Below are 17,842 nucleotides of genomic sequence, written 5' to 3'. Positions count from 1 at the left end.
TCAACAAATTAACCGTAATGATTTATTGGTTTTCTCCCCGACTTGGATTCATCTAATGGATGGAGTTACGAGATAACAAGAGAGTAAACATGTCAATTGTACTGCAAATGCAAGCAATTTGATTATGAAGTTTTACGAAGAGAAGAAACCAGGTAGATCGGGGGATACAAGGACTGCAATTTTTTTTTTTTTTTTTTTTTGTCAGCTGTAAAAGAAGGTTTTACAGTTTCATGGCTTGCTTAGCAAGGCTATGTGCAATGCCATTCATCTGCCTCGGAATAAAATTAAAACATAAACAATGAAAGAAACTAAAAGAACCCCGAAGGTCCTCCAAGAGCCCCGCAATCCTGTGGTTATCTTTGTCCACTCCCGCTATTTGGCTGATAAGTTGCAAGCAATCCGATGAAATATCTAGATGTAAAATCCGCTCTTCACGTGCCCACTTCACGATATCACGAACCCCCAGGGCTTCAGCTTGCAGCGGCGATTCAGCTCTGGTACGTACCTGTCTACGACCTAACTCCTGTCCCGTGTCATCATAAGCAATCCACCCAAAAGCCGCCTCGAAGGTCTGGTTCCAGCTAGCGTCCACTTTTACACGTACTACCGTGCAACCGGACGGCTTAGCTACAACACACACAGGATGACCATTGCGAATATCCAACACTTCCCTTTGGAGTGATCCTTCTTCCTCACATCGCAAGTCACTCCGATTTTGCCTCAAGTTCATGGAATTACACAAGATGTGCACTTTCTCCCCAATGACCTTGTATACCATATTCGTGATCACATGCAAGTTGATCGCTTGGTCTTGGAATTTAATTTTGTTCCTCATTGTCCATAAGCCCCACAAAATGGATCACCTGGTTCATCCCCTCTTCTTTTTTGTGCAAATATTGGATCCAGTCGCAAATCGAATTTGAAATAGGAATGCCTCCTGCACCCTCGACCCGAATGCCTAGGACCGATCCAGCCCAGATCCTCCCTGAGAGACCACATTCCCTAAAGAGGTGCTCAGGTGTTTCCATAATACGCTGGTCTCCTCTGCACATACCACAGAACGGATCCGCATCAATCTTCCGCTTAATAATCTCATTCCCGGTCGGGATCACATTTGTAATAATCTTCCAAAGTAGGAGTTTCCACATCTGTGGGATAGGCAACTTCCATAGCACTTTCCGACAGAAAAGTCGTCCTCTATCGCTGAGTCTACAGTTGTCCTTATCCGTCCCTGCTTTGTCCATGTAATCTGTAAAGATTAAACCATATCCACTCTTTACCGTATAGCTGCCTGTTGTTGTGAGTGGCCAAAAAACCTTATCTTCCCTTCTCACTTCGCATCGCGGTATAGCAAGGATCCGTGCAGCCCACTCCTCAGTGAACAAACCTTCGATGAAGGCCTTATTCCACTTACCATCAGTTTGGAAAAGATTTCGTACCTGCAGGTTAGCAAGGTATCCATTGCTAAGGTTTAGCCAGTCATCTTTGGGCTCCGGCCTCTCTCCCCCCACCCATCTAGCTGTCCAGATATTGATCTTCGAGTTACAACCAGGCTTCCACCCCATATTCTCCATAATGACAGTTAGCCCATATAGGATGCTACGTGTACTTCATGAACACCCGGTGCCCCTAATAGGAGTCATACCTTGCTGTATCACCTGAGTGCCAAAAATCTTTTGCCTGAAAATCCTGCAGAAGAGAGATGACTCTCCAGAAACGATTCTCCACCCATGTTTAGCCAATAATGCTTGATTAAGACATTTCACATTCCAAATGCCCAAGCCACCCACACTCTTTGGTAGACTCAGAAAATTTTTGCTACACCAGTGGATATTATGCCCCATTCTACATCCCGTCCACCAAAATTGTGCCAAAATAGAATTGATCTTTTTTGCCACACTTAGCGGAACTTTGAAGACCGATAGAAAGTAATTTGAAAGGTTTGATAGAACCGATGAGATTAGAGTAAGTCGTCCTGCTGGTGATAGAAAAATCCCATTCCACGAAGAAATGCGTCTGGTGACATGTTCAATAAGAGCGTTAAAAATGCCTTGTTTTGAATCTTTAAATTCAGCAGGGATACCCAGATACTTCCCAATACCATTGTTCTTTTTGATATCAAAAGCCTTCATAATCCTCTGTGCTTTGGCCATAGTAGCATTCGGGCTGAACAGTATCCCTGACTTATCGACATTCAACCTTTGACCCGAGGCGTCGCAGTACTCCTTGATGATTTGCACCAAATGGGTTACCGAATTCCCCTTATCCTTGAAGAAGAAGATCGAATCATCTGCGAAGAAAAGGCGTGTAATAGGGCGAACTTCCTTAACCAATTGAACACCATGTACCAATCGAAGCTCATGTGCGTGACTAACATTTCGGGACAGTACTTCCATACACAGAATGAAAAGGTATGGGGATAGAGGGTCACCTTGCCTTAATCCACACCTAGGCTTGAATTGTGGTAAAGGGACACCATTTACCAGAATTTCATAACTCACCGTCGTGACACAACTCATCATAAGCGAAATCAAATGCGGAGGAAAGCCGTATTTTACCAACACCGCTTCCAAGAAACCCCATCTGACTCTGTCATACGCCTTACTCATATCCGCCTTGAAGGCACCTAATGCTTGTCTCCCCTTTCCATGGCTCGAGATTTTATTGATGGCCTCCTGAGCCACCAGGATATTGTCGCTAATATTCCTTCCTAGGAGAAAAGCATTTTGTGTTTCACTTACGAGTGCACTCATCACCTTTGCCAAACGGTTTGCTATGCACTTTGTCACAATTCTCACCATCACGTTATAAAGGCTAATAGGGCGATAGTCCGTGACCCCCTCCGGACTATCTTTCTTTGGGATAAACGTGATAAAAGTTCTATTGAGCTCCCGTAACACCCTCCCAGAATTTAGAATCGAGAGAATAGCCTTTGTAAACTCACCCTTGAGCATGGACCAACACCTTTGGTAAAAGACTGTGGGTATGCCATCAGGACCCGGAGCTTTGAGCGCTCCCATTTGAAAAACTGCCGTGCGGACTTCCTTAGCGGAGAAAGGTCTACCTAGGCGGTCTAAATCATCCTGAGAAAAAGAGTGCTCCAGATGCTTGAGGATTAGCTCAAACTCGGATCTTTCTCGCCACTCCAAATTGTCATTGGAGGACAAATAAAGATCCATAAAAGTTTGTTGGAATTCGTTTCGGATTAGGTCCTCTTCATAGTGCCAAACTCCATCCAAATCTTTAATCCCATGTATATGGTTTCTTCCCGCCCGGCCCTTTACCCAGTTGAAGAAGAATTTCGTGCAAGTATCTCCATCAACCATCCATTTTATCTTTGCTCGTTGTCTCCAAAAAGCCGCCGTCGCTCTTGCAAATTCTGTGACTTCCTCATTTACTCTTGTGTATTCCTCATCTCCATTCCCCGTGATCGCCAAAGTCATGCCATGTTCCAATCTTTGATCAAACTCGTCCCATTTCATTCTCCATTCGGTGCGCTTATCAAGCGTCCAACGCTTAACACTCGTCCTGTAACACCCCACGTTAATTGAAGAGGTCCAGTGATAGGCTTAAATGACTCGTGCTTAAAGGGATTGGAAGTACTACTCATATCAACAAAGTGCACTTTCTTTTATGGTCATCCATGCGAAAGAACTCCAAAGTTAAGCGTGCTTGACTGGGAGTAGTCTTAGGATGGGTGACCTCCTGGGAAGGTTTCCGGGATGCGCATGAGTGAGGACAAAATGCGCTATAAAGGACCCGTGTTGATCTGTGGGCTATGTACACAGCCTGGTGAGCTATCATAAGTAACCGCTCCCGACCCGGTTTGGGCCGGGGTGTTACACGTCCGGATTCTTGATAGCTTCCTAGTTACTTGATACGCCGGCGAACCCCTGTCACTTCTTTTCCAGTCAACTCGGATTTTTTCCATACATTCTTCATAGTCTAGAACCCACGCATCAATCTTGTACGGTCGATTTCCAAACATGGCTACAAGGTTCAAATCAATTTCAATAGGCGCATGGTCCGAAATTTGGATAGGGTAGTGTTTGATTCCAGTATGTGGGAAGATCGTAAACCAATCCTTCGATCCAAAGGCTTTATCAATTCGTTCATAACCCGCTTCTCCCCCTTGCGATTATTACACCACGTAAAACATGGTCCCTTAAAAGGTATGTCCAAAAGTTCATTGCGAATTTTCCATAAACAAAACTCATCCACTCCCCCGATAGGCCTTTGGCTCAAACTTAATTTATCACATCGATATTCAACTCGATTAAAATCCCCCACCATAAGAAATGGAGCATTACAAGTACCAATCCATTCCTCCACCTCTTGAAGCACGGAAGCACGCATATTGACGCTCGGAGCGCCATAAAAGAGCACAAGATACCATACTAATCCATTATACTTTTTGACCAAAAAGATGATGAAGTGATTACATGCCTTAACCAAAGTCATACGAGCCTCCTTCCGCCATCCTACCCAAAGTCCACCCGATGCCCCCACGGCATCCACCCCAAAACACTTGTCAAAACCTAACGTTCTAAACATAGGGAAAATTCTACTAGCATTACATTTAGTTTCGATTAAAAAAAGAAAGTCATAAAACTTACTACCTACCAACGCTCTTATTTTAGGAATTGTAGGGGCGAGCGTGTTATTGAGACCCCTACAATTCCAAACTAGTCCCCTCATGGTGACAGAGGAGGTTGTGAAGGCCCAACCTCCGCAAAGCCATCAAATTCAACATCAACACCCCCCCCCCCCATTAACAGAGGGCAAAGATGAGTCACTAGACTCAATCATCACCACATCCTCCACATGAACCCTAAAACCCCAAGTGGGTTGCTGCTGCTCCTGCTTGTGTTGTTCATTCTCTGGACTCCAACATCTCCTTTTCGCCATCTTGCGTAAGTACTCCTTAGCTTCCTCCATTGACCTTTTAGCAGACTCTGGGATAATATACTCCCCAGCATCAGAACAACATCTTCGTTTCCTTGCCCCTTTGATATCCTCTCTGTAATCATCCTTCATTTCAGAAATATGATACACATCTATCAACCCCATGCAACCATCAGAAGAATTTCCAACAGGCAAAGCAGCGAACAGTTTGGACTTGGCCCCCACCTCAGGTACATCAAACAACTTTACCCCAGCATCACTGATTGGTGCCTTGCCCTTACCCCTGCTTCCAGTCTTGTTATTCTCAGCCTCAATCAATTTCTCCCAAGGGATCAGATTAGAAGAACCCTCATCCAACTCCCTGCCTTTACTGATAATGGCAGTGGAAAAGAAAGGGGTTGGTACCTGCTGATTTTGATTTTGCAGATCATTGCCAGTTGCCTCATGAGAAGTGGTGATAAGAGGTCCCAACTCAGAAACTCCACCCACAGCCAACTGCAGCTCTGTATTCACCTCAGTATTATCATCAGATGAGATAATAATAACCTCATCCCCCTCCCTTTCATCAGAGTAGAATTCTGATGCCAAGGATTCAGAAGCAAGCATGTTTTCTAATAAAGAAGGATCAGCAATTGGCAGATCCTCATGTTCATTGTTTGCTAAGGACTGCAATTTGAAGGAAAACAATTTTATGATCTTTTTAAAATGTGAAATATTATTAATAATACACATGATATACTGTGTGCTACTGTTTTTATGCTTGAAATGTATATTACGGTATAATCATTGTACGTATTTGATGGAAAATCATCGAGGAGATATTGACTTTCCGTGAGATTTTAACTAGAAAAAATAAAAGATTTTTAGTTAGTAACAAAGTTAAGGGGAGTAAATCACTACAAATTAAAGTTAAAGGGTTTTAGCAAAGTAAATTAGTTTTATTTACCACTTTTGCGACAAACTAACTAGAGTATGTCTTTGAAAATGGGTAAGACAATACTTTATGCTCCGTATAAGTATTCTAGCAATCTCGTATTATTTTTTTTTAATGAGGAATTGTGCACCTAATATCTTTTTTTTTTTTTTTTTTTTTTTTTTTTGACAACAATAAACTGGTATAAATAAATAAAAACCGGTACAAAGTACATTACAGTACAAACAAAGGGGCATTAGCAACCCCAAAACTACGTGCGACCCAAGTACAAGTAGTGCTAACCAAAGAAACAAGTCGACTCTTCTTGAACGGTGGATGGTAATGAGCGTCAAACTCGAGAGATTGGACATCCTTCCGCTTCATCCTCATAACGGTAACAGTCTTGCGGGTGTACCTGCAAAAAGAAGCTGAAACCATAGATCTTTTCCCTCTAATGGCAGTAGCACTATCCTTACCAACATTCGTGTGGTAATGTCTCTCCTTAGTAATTGAAATCTCCCTGACAGCCGCAAACTCAAACTTGATCGATGAGATCTTAGTAGGATATGGAGTGTCTGAATTAAGACGGGTCTTCTTATCAACTTGAACGTCGGCCTCCTCCTTAACCAACTGAACACTGTCAGTCTGCTCAACAGTACTAATATGTAAAAAGTTCTCCATTGTAGGAGAAATAGGAACTTCTGCTGTCCCATGAACGTCATGGGGAGTTCCCGTCTGGATAGTTTTAGAGACGAGGGTACGAACCCTCATAAAAGACATGGACCTTGGGTGGTAGAATCCCAAATTCGAGCCATGTATCAAATTATCATAATCTTGAGATGAGAGATGGAGAGTATTATGAGATCGTTTCTTGTTGGTGAAGCGGAATTGACGAGATGTTGAGTTAGTAGAGGAGGAAGAACTGACCTTCGTTGTATCATTCAAGGCCTCATCAGGCGCACTGCTACTGCTACTGCTACTGTTGGAATCCATAGGCACATCTGGCAAGTTGCTAGAATCACAGCCAAATGGCGAAGCGGGAAACGACATGGGCTGCTTTCCGTGCCCTTCAGTTCCAGAAGATAACAATGATCCACCATTTGCTGTTGCGGCCAACTTCTCCTCCATTCCAGCAGCTTCTTGATGTTGGTGAGAAGAAACAACTGCCTGACCTGGGAGAGAAGTAACAAACACTTTCCCTGCTCGAACATCAGTCGCATGTAAGGAGTCAACGACAACCCGCTTACCATTCTTGTTAATGGCAAGACAATGCTCAATTTCTTTCAGCTCTTGGAGAATATCGTTGTTATGGGGCTCAATCAAACGTGCTTCCTCCAAAGAAGTAAAAGCCTCTCTAAACCGATGCAACTGTTTAAGAGCTACCACCTTACGAAAAAGAGCTTTAGTATTGCGAGGAAAGAAATTTAAGACCATAGAACAGTAGGTTAAAGCTACATCAGAAGCTTGAAGCTTATTAGCACACGCTGCTAAATTCAAGCACAAAGATATAGCGAGCGATAAGGTTGAGTTTGAATCCAGAACGCTTTTGTCTTTGAGAGACATACATAGTAAGCGACATGCCTTATCGTAAGAGTCTCCCGCCTGACCAAACTGATGTTGTCGAAAAAGATTGTTACCGAAATCTTTAAGGGCTTGAATTTGAGAAGAAGGTGAAAAATCTAATTGGGTAAAAACTTTCAGAAAATCAACTTCTTCAGCCGACAACTTCTCATTACCATAAAAAAGGATGAAGAATTCAAGAAAGTCGGAACTAGAACTGAAAGGAAAAGATGTAAAGGGCGCCATAACTTAACAACTAAGGGAAACACAGGAAGAAAAACTCTTGAACGTAAAACGAACTAGGCAGGAAACGAACAAACAGAGAAGAGGAAGACTACTACAACCAAATATCCAAACAAAACCAACCCAACAATACCACCGCCGACAAACACTCAACCAAAGCGAAACACAGAGGAAACAAACCACCTCACAACACCCTCGACCACCCCGAAGAAACAAAGACCACCCCCAAAGACGAGGAATCGGGTACTGCAAACCAGAACTTGCTTGATTACCCATCAAAAACACCGAAAACAAACGAAAAGCAAAGACATACGATTAGAAGAGAGACCAGAGGCCAAATTAAAGCTTCAAATAAACAGATAGAGCAAAGGACACAGACCGTCATAGCCCAGTTAACAGATAAAGGTAGAGTAAAAGTGATTGAATAAACAAATTGCCCATAAGTGGAACTGAAAAGGAGAATTGGAGAACAAGTCCCAAAAGCTTCAAACCTGTTAAGTGCCCAGAAGAAGAAAACAGCTTAAAAGAAATTTTGATTGCAACCAGCGAATCAAAAACCAGAAACGATGAAGTCGAGCAAAAAACTGATCTGTCTATGGGCAAAAATTGTGGTAGCAGAAACTGGTAACAAAAGGATGATATCGGGGATTTATGAAGATCCGAAAAACAAAGAAGCAAGGTGGTGCGAAGACGGGGTGAGGATGTGATCGAAACCGTGGTCGAGGATATGAAACCGCCAGAGAGTAGCCAAAGGTTGACCACATCTCCGGCGGCGCCGGAGGGGCATATGGGAGGTCAAGGAGGATGTCGGTTATAGTAGATCAAAGATTACCTAATAGGAGAGGAAAGGTAGAGAGAGGGGAGAGCTTTTTGTTTTAGAGCGAGAAAATTTATTGGCAGAAGTGCACTCTTCCACCTAATATCTTTGGTGTGCGCACTTGTAGAAATGTCAAACGGAACAACTTCGTTGGATTACTTTGGGCCGAGTCATTTTGGGTTTGCAGGAAATCATGTTAAATCGGGTCAACTTAGATAATTTCAGGTTCGGGTCATTTTTAGGTTTATTATTACCAAGTTCTTTAGGAGATAATAGTCCGTTGTTACAAAAATATTTGAGTCGGATCATATGGGTTATGGTTAATTTATCTTACAGGTCAAGCCCAGGTTCTTGGCTCGGTGTCGGGTTGGTCAGGTATGGGTAGGGATATTCAGATCAAGTCATTCGGGCCAAGTTAGTTTTGCCAGGTTTACACACTCAGTATACTCCCGAGTATATACGACTATATGTGATAACTTACAAATCACGTATAATCCACGAGATTACTCTTGGGGAGCTTGAACGTGATACTAATTGGAATTTAACATATATTTAACCACTAAACTCTACTTTACGGGTCTAATAATTTTCCTTAGAACTGACATATTCGTTTAAGTTTAAAACGGGCTAAATAACAATATAACATCCCACTTACATAGACATGACAAGGTTTTTCGAATTTATACAATTATACTCCCTCCTAGTCGCTATTTTGTTTTATATTTCCTTTTTCATGTTAGTCGGGTTTTATTTCCTCTTTCATTATTTGGAAACCTTTGTGTGGTCCAAATTTAATTACATGCGGCGCAGATATTTTATGTCGTCCAAATTCATTTTTTTAATTCTTATGTCCAAATGAAAAGGGAACAAAACAGCGATTAGGAGAAAGACGGGAAGTAGATATTTTTTTTTGTCTTCTCTATTTTATTGCCTGTTTTAAATTTAACTAGTTTTAAACCCGTGTAAAATTGCACGGGTTTGTATTTAGGACGGTATGAATGTTTTTTTGATGAATATTTTATTTTTACATTTCTATTGTAATTATCTAATAGTTCTATATCAGTGATCTAACTGGAAATGAACATTCCCCACGTAAATAGGATGCGTTAAAACCACAACTACCGGGTGAATGTTCATTTCCAGTTACAGAAAGATTAATATCAGTAAGAGTTTCACCATATTCGACACATAGATCTCTCACTAAGCGCTCAACAACATCGTACTGTCTAGTTTTAAAAATTATTTAAGTTATTTAATTTATTCGCATTGTTTGAAATAATTAATTTCATTAATTTCTGTAATATATTCCCATTATATGTAATTCATTCCCGTAATTAAATATAATTTATTCTCGTAATTTTGTAATTTTATTATTAGTTATGTAATTTTATTATTAATTATGATTCATTCCGATTATATGTAATTTATTTCATTTATTCCGATTTGTAATTCATTCCGATTATATGCAATTAATTTCATTTATTCCGATTGTATGTAATTATTTCATAAAATTCTTTTAAGACGGAAATTGTCGCATTGTTGTATTGGCAACAATTTGAAGAAATAAATTCTTTCCACGCCAACGAGACCCACCATAACCTGAATTTCCAAAAAAAAAAAAGTTGTACAAATGACGTGGCACATTCTCCATTCAACATTGTCTTCTAAATTAATAAAGATAAGATTCGGATATTCCCATCGTAAACAAAAATTTGCGGGGTAATTATTGGTGGTAAAGAAAGCACAAAAATGGGACGAAAAGGGTAAATCGTACTGAACTAGAAAGGCTTGATATGGAAAGAGCAGAGTTCAGAGCAAATAGTCAATGAAGGATCAACTGATCATAAAATTCCACCACAGGTGACAGCATCCTGCAACCCCCACTCTCAATTATTTGCGCAACTGCCCACCGAAATTTAGTACCTTTTTTGTTACCAAAACGCATTCATTTCTCACCATTTTTTGAACAAAACGACGTCTTAGTACTTGCATTACCCTTTTAATACTCCACCTTTAATTGCTGGAGTACTAAGTTTGTTGAAACTAGACTTTATCAACAACCATATAATCGCTTCAACAATCCCAATTTAAGGAAACAATTTTAATAACTTGCTGAATTGTTTCAAGGTAAAGTTTTGATCTTTAGTTATGTTTGATTGAATTATGAAATGGGTATTTGATTTTATTAATTTTTGGGTATACCCATGTTATTTAATTACTGTTTTATTTGTTTCATTTCCATACGTTTGATTAAAATACCCGTCACATATATTCAACAATTGTATCGAAATGAAATGAATAGAGGGTTATTTATTTTTGTGTGTGTGAATTGTGATCTTGGTGTTTGTTAATCATTGTTGTTTAGAAATGGGGAAGAAGAAAGTGGTGTTATTGCCTGCAGATGAAGTTGACTTCTCTACTGTCAAATATGAAGATGAGAAAATTGAATGTTAGTCCTCTTCTGAATTTTATTTTATTAGCATCAATATTAAAGTCCTCAATTTTTAATTACTACTTGAAATTATGTTATCGAAATCGATTAAAAGACGGTATCATGTTCCCTTTAGATGCCATGTCTCATTGTTATAGACTAGTTAGTGGTAGTTTAGTTAATTTGCAGTGTAATTATGTTATGGCATTAGTCAATTATGATGAGGTTCAATGCTAGTTAATGGTCTAGTATCCAATGGCATGAGTTGAAGAATTTCGATATCTATGTGAGTATTGTGATTTGTAGGCTTGCTAAGGTTTCTGCAGTGTCTGCTAGCTAGCAACATTGATCAATTTTGATAAGAATTTACTGATGTATGCATTTGCTAGATGTTTTTTTATAGACTTCTGATTATTTGAAAACCCTAGGATTTAGAAAAGTTTTCCCTTGATGCTAAAACATTCATCTCATTTTTATGTTTTGAAGTCTTAACAGAAAGTGAGAAACCATCATGTTATCGCCAATGTACAGTTACCTCTTCAGTTTATCACACACTATGTTACTCATACTTGGTTTGAAGTATCCACAACAAGCACTTGTCCAAGTGTTGGTTTTGTGAAAATCTCATGTCGCAGAATCTTATACATGTACACGAGGTGCAGTCGTAATGTTAAAGAGTCAGTGTAGCATAGCACAACTGAGAGTCTGAGACACATCCAATTGTGAAAGTATCTCTTTATGATGTTTTGCATTTTGTATATGGATAGCTCTTTTTTACTAAGTCATAGACATATAACATATCTACGAAGAATGTCTCCAATATCAATGTTTGAAACAAAACGGTAAAGAAATTAAACCAGGAGCACATGAATGCAGTTTGCTTGGTGATGACTTCTTCATCGTTAATAATTTTATTCAAAATAGAATGAAAACATCATATTAGGGTGTGGTTACTTTGGTAGTCCTTAAGATCGCCCAAGAATTTTCAATCAACCTAGAAGATCACATATTTAATTAGTTTATGTTTGACATTTGCAGCTCCACACATCACAGGGACAGTACTGAAACTTTTTGTGAACATTCTTGAAGCTCCTGTTATAGGTCCATTAATAATTTCTGCCCTAAGAAAGAAAAATAAAATGGTCGTGGTATGTTCTTGGTTCTATCTTCACAAAATATATTTTAAACTACTTTGTGCCAAGTTTGTGGTCATTTAACTGTATTTTTTTTTGTTGTAAACAGCCACTGAGGAATACTGTTATTCCAGAAACTCCCATGTTTAAACCTGAGTTTCCTCCCCAAGGTTCTTTCCTAACTTCAATATACGTAGTTACGTACTACATTGTGTATTAGTTTTCTTACCTTGTGATGAGTACTTGTTAAGCTTTTAATATAATATGTTGAATTATGCCTTTCTAGAGCCAGAGCAAGGTGTTGTTTTAGTCGAAGAATCTGGCTGTCCTGAAGATCGTGTGGCAACAGCCTTAAATTGCCTTCCAGAATATGATGCTGCCAGCTGTTGGAATGATGATCTGGCAACATCGTTTCGCTATTGGAAAATCCGTGATTTTGCTTATGCGTATAGGGCAAGGCTTGCCACTCCGTCCACGGTCTGATATCTAGCTATTAAGTCTCTGTAACGCTTGCCTACGTCTTTCTATTATCACAATATGAGTCAATTTTACTTGAATGCAGATTGCTGAAAAGATTATCTCAGCTTTGGAGGAGTTCAATAGGGCAAATCCCAGCACTCCGTTTCTTATTTCCTATGATGTAGAGGATGTGAGGAAGCAAGCTGCTATTTCCACTCAAAGATTTGAGGAAGGTTTGTATTCTTGTCTGTTTGTCAGCTGGTCAAGCTTTTTTTTGGCTTGGATAAGTTTGAGCTATATATCAAGGCAGTGCTGACATGACTTATGCAGGAAATCCTATATCAATTTTGGATGGAGTTTTCATGGCAATCAAGGACGATATAGATTGTTATCCTTACCCATCTAAGGGTAAGCAGTCACCATGCGTGTGTTTCTTTCTTCTTTTCTAGCATAAGCTTAAAGCTCTAGCTTTTTTTTTGCTACAGGCGGTACAACATGGTTTCATGAAGTTCGGCCTGTTAAGAAGGACGCTGTTTCTGTTTCGAGATTGCGCAGTTGTGGTGTAATCTTGATTGGAAAGGCAAACATGCACGAGTTGGGTCTTGGGACAACTGGGAATAACGCAAACTACGGGTGAGTTGTTTTAGTCTGGTGTTTATGATGCACTATTATACTACATCCACCCAAAATCTTACCCGCATTTGATTTTGGTGGTACAATCTTGACCATTCATTCCTCAATATGTATGTATTTATACAATGTAAATTTGTCTAGTTTGATTTATCAAACCAATAATTTCATTTCATAATAAAAAAAAGTTTTTAATATATTTTTATAATTTTATTATGAAAAAATGTTGGTCAAATTTGACATAGTTAGCCCTTCAAGGTTAAATGAGGACGATATGAATGTGATCGAGGGAGAGTATTTTGGCACGGTTCAGTCATGGATTCAATGCTTGATGAGAAATTAATCCACGTGGTTATGTACATAATTGTATTCTACTCAATGTTTTGTGATCTTTACTTCATTGTCCAAATGTAGGACTGTATATTCGATGAGTAATGTATTTTACTTGGTTTGATGTTTGAATTTTCTTCTGTAAATTATTCTCCCTTCCTGTTAAATACTATCTCTATGTAAAGATCCAATTGACACTACTATGTGGAAGTTTTTCATTGCAGAACTACAAGAAATCCACATGCACATGATAGATACACTGGCGGATCTTCATCAGGTCCGGCAGCAATTGTAGCATCTGGACTTTGTTCAGCTGCTCTAGGAACAGATGGAGGAGGTAATGATGAATATACTGTACTATAATATTGAAATGCCCATGTAATTCTGGACAATACTATTATGGCACTTGACAGATGATCTCTGAAACTGTAGGTTCTGTTCGCATTCCTTCCTCACTTTGTGGTGTGGTGGGGTTGAAAACAACTTACGGACGAACTGATATGAGAGGGTAATAATTGCTTCATGCTACTGTAATGTTTAAGGGGAATAAATTTTTACCAATTAGTTTTTTTTTTTTTTTTTTTTCACAAATGATGTGTTTATTACTAGCAGAAAATAAAAAACACGCACTCAACTGTCTGGAAGAAACACAGTAACATTATAGTCCATGTTCCGAGTAAGGATCCTCTCCATGAGGTCCATTACCTCTTTAATGGTCCAGATCTAATTCTAGACCTATCCGTTGGTCGTAATTTGACTAGAAAAGAAAAGGATTATTCAGTGAAATGGAAATATATATTATGGTATTCCTCTAGAGAGGCAATGAAACAAAAAGTAATGGCGAGGATCTTCTTCCCCATCTTACTAGGACTTTAGTTTATAATAATTGTGTACATTTTCGGTTTCTCAAGTTCGACTTTTGTTTTGATCTCCTAATCTTCTCAAGTGTAAATTGTCAGGTCATTATGTGATGCTGGGACTGTGGAAATAATTGGTCCAATAGCATCATCAGTAGAGGATGCTATGCTCGTGTAAGAAGTGATTTGTTAACCATTTCATCTGTAGTTGCTCGTAATTTCCTAACCATGTTTGACAGAACTCTGCCGAATTAACTGAAAAAAAAACTTCCAATTGCTTATATGTTCGACATACTCCTATGTCATTTATTTTGCATATAGATTGGCCTGAAATTGGTTATTTGATCTGCTTTTTTTGATTGTGTTTCTGAAGGTATGCTGCAATACTGGGTTCCTCTCCTGCTGATAGAATTAGCCTTAAACCTGTATGCTTTATCGCTCTTTGTTACTCTTTTCTTTCATTTTGTGATGTTTATCATAGATCATTCGTTATTCGTTTGTGCTGATCATTGAGCAAGTCTCCTAAAAGACTGTCTCACATTAATTTAATGAAATGTAATGTGAGGCCAGCCCATTATTTTTTAACTGATTAACAACTACCCCATTACGAAATATATGCTTGTCTCGTGATAATCAAATCATGAGCCTATATGTAAATGTGCCCTAATCATTTGCTCAAAAACTTATATGAGATGGTCTTTGTTGTGGACGGAAGTAGCGCTTCCCTAATTAAATGATTATATACAAGGATATGTTGGTCTCACATGTAAGACCTTTTCATACAAGACTCACTAGAGTGATAACACTATTCTGTACTGTACTGTATTCCAGTCTCCGCCATGCTTCCCCAATTTGACGTCTGAAGGCCAGTTCAGTGCATCAGGATCATTGCGACTTGGAAAATATACAGAGGTAATTAAGCTGTTTTTTTCATGATGGTATTAATTCACATTACTTCGCAAATTTCTGAGACTGATTTTATGCTTTTTGTAACCAGTGGTTCAATGATGTACAATCCAGTGAAATCTCTCAGAAGTGTGATGATGTTCTGAAACGGCTCTCAGAGGCTTATGATTGCAAAGTATGGTACCCTTCATGCTTTGATAGTGGTCTTTAGGCTTTAGTGCACCTCTACCCCTCCCGCAGTCCTACTCCCCGCCCTTCAGATTGGCAGATCTAATTATATGATAAATGGTCCTCAAACACGGGAAAGTTTGCATTTTTGTACATTTTGTCCAATTTTTGTGTTTAAATTTTTTTAAAATTCACACTTTTCTATATCAAATATTCCTTCGTATAAAATATAAATGGGATCCCGTAAACAGTATTTCTTGGTCTGCCACTGCTAGATGGGTCTGTAATGATTTTCGGAAAGTCTAACTTTGTATGTTCTAAATGGTAAAGACAGTTGAAATCGCTATTCCTGAACTACATGAGATGCGAACTGCTCATGTTGTTTCAATTGGATCTGAATCCTTGTGTTCACTGAATCCCCATTGTGAAGAGGGGTAAGCTTTATTCTTTCACTTCAATAAATGTAGATCCCCAACTAATTTCGTAGGATCGTCTAATTTATAAGAATCGCTGAATAAATTTCTAAATGTAACTATTTACTTTTCTTCATGTAGGAACTGTTCGAAGTTGACTTATGATACTCGTACGAACTTGGCACTTTTTCGGTCATTTTCTGCAGCAGATTACGTTGCAGCACAAAGGTTTAGGTGAGATTTAATGTACGAATATTTTAGACTGACAAGTCTTGGCAATTTCGCAGCTCGATTGCTCAAATATCGATCTTCGATTTGAATATATTTGGTTTTTAAATTCTATCTTTTTTTACGCTATATCAAATCTTCACAAGTACATTTGTGGTTTCATACAGGCGAAGAATAATGTACTACCACATGGAGCTTTTTAAGAATGTAGATATCATAGTCACTCCAACCACTGGGTAAGTCTTACGAGTGCTGCTTACGGACATTTACTACGGAGAATCCTTTTTCATAGTGATTATGTTAAAAATTTGCAAGTCATCATTATAAAAAAATTGTACATCAATTCCAAATCTTTTGAACACCAATATTAGGCAAAAACAGTTTTTATATTATGTTACCATGTCCTGGAAACCCGTGTATCTCTACAATCTACATTCTACAAGGATCTGCAAATTGGACGAAGGATGGGTGTAGTTGTGCACTTAGCCCTGTTTTATGGTCCGATCTACATATCCATCTTACGTGGCTTCGTTGTTGTATTTTTGTTTGTTTTCTGGGTATATTATAGTTCTTCACTGACGTCAATCTAGTTATAAAATTTAAAATTATGAATGTCTCCCGTTTTCTTTTTACTTTTTGCAAATGAAGCTATAATCATGTAACCCTGGTTCACATGTGTGCTACTGAACAGTATGACAGCACCAGTAATACCCCCAAGTGCTCTCGAATCTGGCGAATCAAACTTGCAGGTTTCAGGTCAGTTGTATTTCCAATCATATACTCACTTGATCGCTGGCAATTAAGTTGCTGGTTCACTTAGGAAGAAATTCCGAATGGGATATTTGGAGTATATGACACAACTGATACAGGAACTAAGAAACTTACGAGATTGCGATTGGGTCACAGAAAAATGATGTTACTACTGACTGGAGTTCATGAAATTTACTTTGCTGTGACGTTATTTCAAATTTGTTGGAATTTTTTTTATCTTACATCCGTTTCTTTTGACAATCAGGTTACTTAATGCGTTTTGTTGTGACTGCAAATCTTCTTGGCCTCCCAGCCATTTCAGTCCCAGTGAGTTTTTTCTGTTTCCGCCATCCGTAAACTTTATGTCAACAGGATGCAGAATGTTGCATTCTGACAATTGAAACATTCGCTAATCTATCAAAAAATGTTGCTTATTGACGGATGGGTGTTTAAACACTCGGGTAAGGTTGCATAAATCGTCCCCTCTATCTCGTCTAAGCTCTAGCCTTCAAGGCTTCAAGGCACGGGGCCACATGGTAACATGTACACCAAGTCTTAACAACTTCATTTATTGCAATTCCTTCTTTAACAGATTGGCTATGATAAGGACGGGCTCCCAATTGGCTTACAGTTACTAGGCCGTCCTTGGGGCGAAGCCACAATTCTACGTATGGCACATATTATCGAGGTATACCAGCACATGCCGTATTTACTTTTAAAATTTGAATTACATATTTGATGCAGACTATATTCTAATTTTGAACAAATGCTAACTGAATATGCATCTATTTCTCTAATAGGGATTATGTGACCAACCCAAGAAAAAACCAGCTTTATTCTATGATGTCCTGAAGGGTATATAGATTTTATGGCATCACAACTCCTGTTCTCAAAGGGCAATTGCTTTGATCTCGCCTTTCGACGCTTGTTAGTGAAGATATTTGTATAGCTTTATAACCTTTATTGCATTCATGTGTGTTTCTCCCTAATTGACATTGATAAACCCTTTTGTTTTTTCGCAAATTTGACAAACATCAATGAATAAAATCTCAAGTCTGTTGATCTTGGATGTCATTTTATTTCGTCAAATCTCGTGAAG

The 17,842-nt window shown here is 38.9% G+C and overlaps 2 protein-coding genes across 3 annotated transcripts; one reads left to right on the top strand and one right to left on the bottom strand.

Annotated features, from left to right (window-relative positions):
- Positions 1-818: 818 nt before the first annotated feature.
- LOC141649807 (uncharacterized) lies at positions 819-1,565 on the bottom strand. The gene has a single exon (XM_074458484.1). The coding sequence runs from the start codon at positions 1,563-1,565 to the stop codon at positions 819-821; it is 747 nt and encodes a 248-aa protein (XP_074314585.1).
- Positions 1,566-10,238: 8,673 nt separating this feature from the next.
- LOC141648185 (fatty acid amide hydrolase) lies at positions 10,239-17,817 on the top strand. Of its 2 annotated transcripts, none has more exons than XM_074456680.1 (21): positions 10,239-10,298; positions 10,804-10,887; positions 11,908-12,017; positions 12,112-12,172; positions 12,289-12,479; positions 12,565-12,694; positions 12,792-12,869; positions 12,947-13,094; positions 13,646-13,758; positions 13,854-13,929; positions 14,381-14,452; positions 14,652-14,703; positions 15,110-15,190; positions 15,276-15,359; positions 15,683-15,786; positions 15,907-15,999; positions 16,161-16,229; positions 16,685-16,749; positions 17,009-17,070; positions 17,336-17,431; positions 17,544-17,817. In XM_074456680.1, exons 2-21 carry the CDS (start codon positions 10,806-10,808, stop codon positions 17,604-17,606), a joined length of 1,830 nt encoding a protein of 609 aa, XP_074312781.1. In that variant the 5' UTR covers positions 10,239-10,298; positions 10,804-10,805; the 3' UTR covers positions 17,607-17,817. The 2 variants fall into 2 exon arrangements, with proteins under 2 accessions (XP_074312781.1, XP_074312780.1); XM_074456679.1 differs by having other exon boundaries at positions 10,250-10,565.
- Positions 17,818-17,842: the final 25 nt, after the last annotated feature.

Source organism: Silene latifolia, chromosome 3 (assembly GCF_048544455.1).
Source record: "Silene latifolia isolate original U9 population chromosome 3, ASM4854445v1, whole genome shotgun sequence".
Classification (NCBI taxonomy): domain Eukaryota; kingdom Viridiplantae; phylum Streptophyta; class Magnoliopsida; order Caryophyllales; family Caryophyllaceae; genus Silene; species Silene latifolia.
This window is presented reverse-complemented; position numbering and strand designations above follow the sequence as displayed.